Below are 10071 nucleotides of genomic sequence, written 5' to 3'. Positions count from 1 at the left end.
ACTTAGAAGAGTGGTTCAGTACCATGGTCAGCACAAAGAAAGCAATAAGCCGCACAACCACTTAGGTTAACTAAGGAAGTATGTGACTGAAGAAATTTGTATTATTTCATCATTGGCAATGATCTGAAATAAGTAGACAGATAAGCAGAAGGCTTAATCGGCAACAAACTGGATTCTAATTACAAAGTGTATGTGGCACAAAGTTTTGCTTTCTGCTATAGGCAAGAGCCATGAAAGCAGGGTCCTCGATTGAAGGTGAAGAGTAGATGAGTGAGGTGATGAAGGAACTGCACAATGTTCAGGAAGATTCACTCAATATTCCACCCCAACTGCCGCAGGAGGAGTCTGTCTGATGGCATCCCTACTTGTGATGGCTCTGCAGTCCGGTTGATCCGTAGCACTTCAATGTATGTACTTGGAGGTGAGAAGCATAAATTCAGTGAACCCATGAAAAAAAGCAAAAGTACCACCAGCCTAGATTCAGTTGCTTGCCTCCAGCTGAAGGAAGAAGAAAGGGCATATATGTACTCAAAGACTCAAGACTGTTTGCAGTACTTACAAGATCTCTTAGCCTTGAGGAAAAAATACCTTGAGAACATCAAAGATTTGAAGTCCATTGACAGAGTGCCTGAAATGTCCCCTGTTTCTACAAAATCTTCCAAGACAAGAAAAAAGCCACCAGCTCCACCTCCTCCCATACAATCTTCCAAGGTAGGGACAATTGAATCCCATGGCAAAGAAAACATTGTTTGTAGAAGTATGATAATAATGTGCACAATTGACCTGGAAATGTGATGTGTTTTTGTTTGCAATAGCTTTGTTGGGTCCATTCCCCATTGTTTTTTTTCCACACGCACCCATTATACAGAACTCTCAAATACAACTTACATGGAGACCTCCATTCACCTATCACTCTCACATAAACACACCATTCACTTAAAAGCTGACTACCACTGGGGCAGTATTGCATCTTCTAACCCCAAGTCTAGTGAGATGGCAGGTGTTTGATTTAAAAAACAAACAAAAGCAAAACTCTTGAGCAATTGGAATGTGAAACTTTCTTAGCAGTGCAGACAATGACTGGAAGGAGTGTATTTTCAAGAAACTGAAGCCATCCCTTTTTACAGCCATTGGCTAAGGAGGATTCAATAACTGTAGATTGTGTTTTATGGAGGCTTCTTCTTTTGACAAGTTTGTCTTCTTGGTTTTCTTTTCTTTTTCCAGATAAATGTGTTCTGCATTTTAATATGTTATCTGTCTCTTTATGACCATGGTAACTACTCTCAGATGATTAAAAAACTGGCTTTCATTTCACAGGTAGATATATTATTAGGAGTGTGTTGAGTAACTTATTCCTTTAGCTGCAGCAGTGCCAACAAAGATTTGAAGAGCTACAGCAGGGCTGGGAAACCTTTGGCCCTCCAGATGCTTTTGGACTCCAACTAACAGCAGCCCTAGCCATCATGGCCAATGATCAGGGATGATGGGAGTTGTAGTTCAGCAACATCTGCAGGGCCAAAGGTTCCTCAGGCCTGTGCTACAGCTACTCCAGCATCCAAACAGTGCCTTCCTATATATGTTTACTCAGCAGTAAGTCCTACTATGCTCAAAAGGAATTACTTCCGGGTAAATGCATATGGGATTGCAGCCTATGTGTGGTGAAATAAGGCAGATGCAACCACTGAAACTTACAAAATGCCTTCTTGTGCCATAAAAATGACATGGAAGATGTTTCTATGACCCAAAGCAAGAGGTTGTGACTATTTTTTTCTCTCACACTCATTTACACATGCTTGTCACCTTCATTAAACCCTTTGCATGCCACAGCTTGATAGGAAAAGAGAAAGGCAGCCATAGAGATAATTGTTCAGCATGATTGTTGCAGCCCAGCTGGAAAGGGAACTGTGTGCCTTTTCAGTAATATTGGGACCCTTCTGGCAATTATAGATCTGACCTATAAGGCATTTTATACTATTCTCCCAACTGGTAGCATCTGAGAATCTGATAAACTTTGGCAATAATATTTACAAAACTTTCTGTCCGTCAAATCTGTAATTACTGCTGCAATCTGATCCCAACATATGTGGGAGTAAGCCCCATTGAACTGAATAGGGCTTACTTTGACAAGACAAATATAAGATTGCACTGTAAACTATGCATTATTATTTGTACTTGGAACAGCCCTTCATGTGATAACAATTATTGTTCCCAGTTAATAGAAAAGAAAATGATGTTGGGGGGCAGTGGCTTTATCATCACAGTCATTCATTGAGGTCATGCCCAGGCTGAGATTATGAAGGGCAGTCTTTGGGGGCCTAATATATTGTGCTATCCATGGGACCACACGGATGTCCCTGTACTCATAAGAATAACAGTTTTCATTGCATAAAGAGCCTAAGTGAATTGTCCAAGTTCACACAGGAGGTATGTATTGAAGAACTGGGAGTAGGCTCCAGGATTCCTAGTGCCCCATTTTAATCCTGTTTTCTAAAACACACAGTCTCCTGGACTTATATCGTTCCCTGAGTACCCTTCAGTACCACTCCCTATATATGCATATATGTGTGTATGTGTGTGTATAGGTATATATATTATTTTATGTATTTTAATTGCATTTTATGTATTTTAATTTATTTTAATGTTTTCGTGATTTTTATTGTGTACAATTTTATTATGCACATGCTCAGTTTTATTGTAAGCTGCCCTGAGTGCCCTATATAGGGTAGAAGGGCGGGATAGAAATATTTTAAATAAATAAATACTGTTAGCTCTTTGAACTGAAGTAACTTTATGTACTAACAATCCTTCAGCTCAATCCTATGCTTATGTTTACTGTACATTTCACTCTGTTAAATGGGCTTGTCACAGGAAGACTATAGGATTATAACACTGGATCCTTCTCTTGTTTGTTCAGTATGGATTTATATAGTCCTATTTTAGGCAATTATTACTGTAGTTGTGCTCCTAAATTCACCTCTTTGCCTAGCCTCTATTCCCTGAGCTAATCTACACATTCAAACAAGACCACACTGTACAGCTCGCCTGGGATTATACCATTTCATTTTTTTTGTCCTGAGTACAAAAAAATCTTGGGAAGCTGCCTTGATCTATTTTGACTGATTTTGAGTTAGTGGAAAGATTTAACTTATAAGCTGTTGATGGTAATTCAGCAGGATGTGCTGTTCCAAGTATGGAAATGTGGTGACAGGAAGCTTCACTTTATGATTTCCCCTCTGTAATTCAGCTGTTAAAGGTGCAGAGACTTTGACAGAAAAAGAGGTGACAACTATATATATCAAGTTGCAACAGAGGTGCCCTGAGAAATAGTTCATTAAAACAATCCATAGGATTCAAGTAACAGAACCAACCAATAACCACATTTCACGGTAGTAGAACATTTGAGAATATAAGGAAATCCTGGACTCACAACTTCCATAGCATTGGCTTTCTGAGCCAGAGTACACATAATTTTGATTGAATTCAGCTCCCTGAAGCCTACTGAGTAGTTTCTCAATTTCGAGGGAAAGCTTACATCTTTGCAGGTTTGTTTGTCTTGCCCATTCTTGCTGCTTGATACAAGCTGGGGTATAAAAATATTCACAAGGCCAGCAATGCCTTCAATGTTTTTGTGTCATAGACTGACCTGGATAAGATTGGATTTGTCCTATTCTTATTATGTACTATGTATATTTACAGGGAAGAGACCAAGAGGACCATCCAGTCCCTCACTATATTGTTTCCTTGTTCTCATGCAAGTACTACATGATGCACGGGAACCCAACAACAACAACAACAGCCACTCTGTCACCACCTCCTGTTCACATGGTGCTATGCATGTGACATGTATGGCATACACTGGAACTTCCCCTAAAGTTGTTTGATTAGTTTTGGATTCCTAGTTTTGGAGTTTGTCACTTGACCCAAACCAGGTTCTCAAGGCTTCTTATATACAGTTAAAACAATAATAAAATAATAAAACATTAAACCCACATGATATAAAACCACAGGATAAAAATAACTTTAAAATGCAGCCCAAACACACATAAGCAGCAAAGGGTTAAAAAAAACAATTTAGCTGGTGATCAAGGATTGTTTTTGTTGGACAACATTAGCAAGTCCATTTCCAATGTTTTGGTCCTTCCAGAAACCCACATTTTATATTCTTGTATGTTGAGTTGTTATTCTAACTGAACGACTGTCATATCATTCTGTTCCATAGATCTCAACAGAGAGAAAAGTCTCACAGCTCAATTCAGATGTAATTGAGGCAATAGCTTATTTTGACTCAATTATTGCAGAGTTGGATGCAGAAAGATGTCGGAAAATTGTTGTAAGGGATCATCTACCACACGCAGACGTTGATTTTGATGGTAAATATGCATATGATATCTCCCTGGGAGGTATTGAATGACAACAGATAAATGACATATTTTTAAAATTTTTAATAATGCCACACTGTTCATGAACAAATTTAAAATATAAGAAGAGTGGGCAGAGAACGACTTCTCACTCAATGATCTCAGAGTCTTCCTTGTTAATTTCCTGCAAACTTCCGTGTAACAAATCGCTATCATAAAAAGGGCAAATTGAGTGTTAGGGCTTATTAAAAGCAGATAGAAAACAATCTAGAAGAAAATAATCTTATTTCAATCAAAGTGATGTTGGTACCTTAAACACTCCATATATTTCCTTTCATTTGCCTCAGGGCTATTAATAAAATTGTTAAGAGTATAGAGCAGCATCCATCAGGTTTGAATTTCAGGTTAAAATACAGTGTCATGGCAAAAAAATATCACTCCATCTTTCAAAAAAAATGGTAAGTCCTGTTCTGACACTAAAAAAAAAGGTTTAACCAACTCTCTTATCCTTTCAAATTTTACAGATATCCACAGATGATTTTAAACACGGAAAAGCTTTTAAAATCTCAGTATGCCTCATCTGACTGGAAAAGGAGGCCTTTGCCAAAAAGAAGGAAGCCTTTCTTTTTTGTAACAGCAGTCCCCATCCCTCCATCTCTCTTCTCAAGGTGATTTTGAAACTGAGGAGAGCATCACAGACTCACAGAATAGTAGAGTTGGAAGGGGCCCATAAGGCCACTGAGTCCAACCCACTGCTCAGTGCAGAAATCCAAGTAAAAGGATACCTCTTGAATGCCTCCAGTGTTAGAGAGCCCATCACCTCCCTAGGTAATTAGTTCCATTGCCGTACTGCTCTAACAGTTAGGAAGTTCTTACTGATGTTCAGCTGAAATCTGGCTTCAAAAGCTTTCTCTGATGCAGTGTGCACAGGGAGCTTCTGGTATTTACAAAAAGAGTTGAAGGCTCAACAGGGTCTCAGCACTTGGGTTTAGGTATCCATCTCATCTCATCTCCTTTGTCCACTTCACTTTTCTTCAAGATCCTCTTCAATAGCCATTTTATTCAGGAAAGCCTTTCCTAAATCATCTCATCCCCACTGCTGGTATCTACACTGCCACTTAAAAACAATTCAGTTCACATTTATCTAATTTGCACTTTCAGAAACAATATGCAGACCGAAACACAGCTATCCTTCAAAATTTGCACTTCACTGAATTTTGTGATGCAGTTTTCCAACCAAGCAATGTTTACAAAAATGCACATGTTAGGGGAAAATGTGTATAAACTGAATACATTAGTGCAAATAGCATCCAAAATGCATTACATTGGGAGAAATTAGGAGGAAAATGTGTATATTTGTCAAAACTGCAGACAAAAGTATGTTTAGGAGAAATTTGCACAGAAATGCTCAAATGTTTTCATGAGGATTTAAAAAAAGAGGAATCACAAATTGCTGCAGAAATGTGGAGAACTGAATTCTAGAATGGATCATGAGAAACTGAGAGAACTGAAATTGACAGATCCTTCCATCCCTGGCTGAAATTCCATAGAGTAAACAAAGAATGAGCTGAGAAGGACCATCTGTGGGCCTCCGCACAGCAGCCCACCCCCTGGGCTGGACAGTCACTAGCAGCAGCCACAGCTCCAAAAGTAATAATATTCTGGGAACAGAGAGGAAGGGGATAAGAGACGGACGCTGTTATAGGAGGAAGAAGTGACTGAAACAGGAGGAGGGAGGTGGGACAAAAGAAACTGGTAGTTTTGAGGGGGTATAGGGTGAAAGTTATGTGTGAAAAGAAAAAGGGGAGAAAAAATGACAGATGAGTAAAAAAATACTTTCAGAGCCATGGGTGGGAGGGGGGGAGAAATATTAAATAAAAGTCTTTCTCTAATCTCCACATAGAGCCTCAGGATCACCAGATTCTGCCTGACTACCTCCAGAGCCAATGTTCCTACTTAGGAAAGCTGAAATACTGAACTCCTTTTCCCAAGGAAATCTCTGTGGCAAAGAATTTAGCCATTTTCACAGAGGAAATTCATATCAATAGAAAATTATGTCAGTAATTATTATGCAGCAGCTGATTATGACCATCCCCGCCTCTATTTTGTTACTGGCTCTGCTCTTGCACCACTGTATTGTGACTGGTGAGCCACAGTCATTTTTAGCTCTTTCAAGTGGGCCCATGGAGTGGAAAGTTTGAGCACCCCTGGCCCCAGGGCGTTAACATGGCCTAAGCCACCATTGTTGCTGACTGGTGCACCATCTTCCTTAAACGACAACATCCTGAGTGTGTTACTTTCTGCATCATTGCATGTTTACTTAAGCCTATTTCATTGTTTTTACAGTCAAATAAGAGCATAGCTGTAACATGGCACAACTGTAACAATGTTGTCAGCTCCATGCTCTTCCTTAGTGAGGGAGTGCTGCCCATCTTTTTATTAGTCGTCCCTCTGGGACTGCTGCACCACAAGAGAGATTCACCTCAACAGTCTATTTTATCACAGTCTGTTTAACTTGGATTCCTACATTGACCCAGGGGGACTCGATGGCCTTATAGATCTCTTACAGCTCTACTGTTCTATGATTATGTGACATGACAAACTGCACTTGTGAGGAGAGGGAGACAGTATACATACCACATATACATGCTATATAAATGTACATTCCAGACCGGGGGTGTAGTCTTCCAGGGTCTTGGGGGGACTTAGGCCCTTACTTTTTTGAGAGCAGGGTCCCCATATCTCCAGCATCCTACGAGCCAATCAGTATGAAAGGAGCATATTAATTACTGAGAAGAGTCTTCTGTGATGTTTCCTTGTCCTTTCCTGCTGGTTGGAGCCAATCAGAGTGAAAGGAGGTGAGTCAGCCACTGAGAAGCCTTTTTTCAGTAGCTATCACTCCCCCTTTTCATGCTTATTGGCTCCTAGGGATGTCTGTTGTTGTGGAAGAAGGTGTTAACAAGGATCTCATTCTCAACCCAGCAGCAAAAAAAAAAGGGGGTAGTGGTAGTTGTGACTATTATGAGGGGACCCTGCACTTCTGAATTTGCCACTACGCTACGCTCCAGACAGACAGCTCTTCCCACCAAAAACATGCCTTACTCTTTGTTTTCTGTGGGACTCACAGCCATAGAAACGACCCATATGCAATTTTCTGTCACTTATTAGAATGCTCTTGGCTTGCTCTCAAGGATGCCTCCTGGATGTTCTGACAGAGCTCCTAGGTACCCTTAAAAGCTGCTTGATTGGCAGGAATGTAGCAGGTGCTGCAGTTCCCATCACTGCAGCCACTACCCATTGGGAAAAGCTGCCGCTGTTGCCTTTCCATCTGTCTTTACCTCTCAGGTAGCCTCTGGGGAATCATTTGGTCAAACCTCCCCTGTGATGCTTTGCTGGAGAAGTGGAGATACTGATCGCTAATAAGGAGGAAGCGTCGGGTGAATTTCCTTCAGGGCTGGTGAGGAGTGTTTGAATGTCCATGGGATCATGTCCCTTCAGCTCTGCACATTCACCGCTTCAAACAGCAAATAATGAAAGAAAGAAAATCTGAAGGGAATGCAGGCAGAAGTCTGCTGCAGAGAGAGAGAGAGAGAAAACACTACTCTATTCCACTAGGGTGGCAGGATAGGGTGAAGGATTTCTGGTCTGAAGACAACAATTGGGCTTCTCTGTGTTGGGGGAAAAAGAGGGAAGATTATTTGGCTGGGGGCTTGTCAAGAGGGGCTGAACATCTCCAAAGAGAGTTCCTCGCCCTATTTGAGCAGCTGGCCACTTAGTAAGTGAGCTGCCAAGGCAGTGAGGCCATGTCACTACAGGAGTACCGGGAAGGCATTTAGAATATCAGATTGATACTGTCAGAAGTAGGTGAACAAACCAAATTTGAACAAAACAAGGTTTGGTTTCTTTGGTCTGTGAAACTGATCCAGTGTTGTTCAACTTACTATGGGTAAAACAAATCTTGGCTTAGCGTTACAGGTGAATATGGCCAATGTCACTGGGTGATTGTGAACACTCTGCCATGCCCACAATACTTTCAGAAAAGCCTTTCTTCATTAAAAAGTGTACGCTGTTCTAAAGGTTTCGTTCCCTCTTTCAGTTGTAAGGAGCTCAAGAGAACACAACTTGCATTCCAACTGGATTCTTCGTGCCCCTCAGAGACATTCCCAAGATGCTGTCCAAGGAGGAAAGACAACAAGCCAATCAGAAAGAAGCAGCCACGGAAGAACAATCTGCTCCAGAAAGAAATTAGAAAGATATCCAATATATCTACCTAAAGCTGTGGAGGGAGCATTCAATACTTTGAAATTCAAACCCAAAATGTGCCCAAAAGAACAGCTCTGAACTGGAAATGACATGAAGCATCCAATGTGGGGTTCCTTATGTGTGAGGACAGGCTAAACAATGAAGGGCCTTTCTGTACAATCAGGGTCTTTTTTGCATTAGCTGTTCATGTGATACATATGGCTCAGAGATCTTTACTTGAGATTATACTTCAATAGCAGAGATACTAAATAGAGATACTATTGCATTTCCTAAATGCAATATTTTGTAGGCTGTGATGGTCTACCCCCTCCACAATAGCTTGTCTGTTTCGAATTGTCCTTGTTGTTGTTGTTATGTGCCTTCAAGTCGTTTATGACTTATGGCGACCCTATGAATCAGTGACCTCCAAGAGCATCTGTCATGAACCACCCTGCTCAGATCTTGTAAGTTCAGGTCTGTGGCTTCCTTTATGGAATCAATCCATCTCTTATTTGGCCTTCCTCATTTTCTACTCCCTTCTGTTTTTCCCAGCATTATTGTCTTTTCTAGCGAATCATGTCTTCTCTTGATGTTTCCAAAGTATGATCATCTCAGTTTCATCATTTTAGCTTCTAGTGACAGTTCTGGTTTAATTTGTTGTAACACGCAATTATTTGTCTTTTTTGCAGTCCATGGTATGCGCAAAGCTCTCCTCCAGCACCATATTTCAAATGAGTTGATTTTTCTCTTACCTGCTTTTTTCACTTTCCAGCTTTCACATCCATACATAGAGATCAGGAATACCATGGTCTGAATGATCCTGACTTTAGTGTTCAGTGATATATCTTTGCATTTGAGGACCTTTTCTAGTTCTCTCATAGCTGCCCTCACCAGTCCTAGCTTTCTTCTGATTTCTTGACTATTGTCTCCATTTTGGTTAATGACTGTGCCGAGGTATTGATAATCCTTGACAAGTTCAATGTCCTTATGTTAATTTATTGGACATTTCTGGTTCTGTTATATGGGCTAGACAACACCTCCTTTCCCATGGTCATGTCATTTTGTTAAGTTTGTTTCTATTGTTATTTAAAAGAAGAGGAAGTATTTGATGGCCAACATGTACTACCCAGCTAAATAACCCTGAAGCAGAAATGCCCATCTAGGCTTAATTTTTTAAGTGACAAAGAGCTTCTTGCTTTCCTGCAGTGTTGTGAATGTAATAAATTGATCTCTTTTTATTTTGACATATACAACATACCTTTCCCGACAATTGTTGCCCTTTCATATTTGTATACTCTCTGCTCCTCTGCTGGAACACAAATAAAGCCATTCTTAATGCACTAATGTATTGAGCCATTGACTTTGGATCTTGAAAATGCAAAGGAAAATGTACAATCTGGAACATACCTTTTCTGATTGTGTTGAAAGGCCCAAAGACTTTTCAGTTTAGAAAAGCTGACGTGATAGCAGG

General features: G+C 40.3%; 1 protein-coding gene across 1 annotated transcript; it reads left to right on the top strand.

Annotated features, from left to right (window-relative positions):
• Positions 1 to 294: 294 nt before the first annotated feature.
• Positions 295 to 8699, top strand: C4H13orf42 (chromosome 4 C13orf42 homolog). The gene is made up of 3 exons (XM_061626055.1): positions 295 to 711; positions 4220 to 4370; positions 8455 to 8699. Exons 1-3 carry the CDS (start codon positions 295 to 297, stop codon positions 8697 to 8699), a joined length of 813 nt encoding a protein of 270 aa, XP_061482039.1.
• Positions 8700 to 10071: the final 1372 nt, after the last annotated feature.

Source organism: Rhineura floridana, chromosome 4, assembly GCF_030035675.1.
Source record: "Rhineura floridana isolate rRhiFlo1 chromosome 4, rRhiFlo1.hap2, whole genome shotgun sequence".
NCBI classification, from domain to species: domain Eukaryota; kingdom Metazoa; phylum Chordata; class Lepidosauria; order Squamata; family Rhineuridae; genus Rhineura; species Rhineura floridana.
This window is presented reverse-complemented; position numbering and strand designations above follow the sequence as displayed.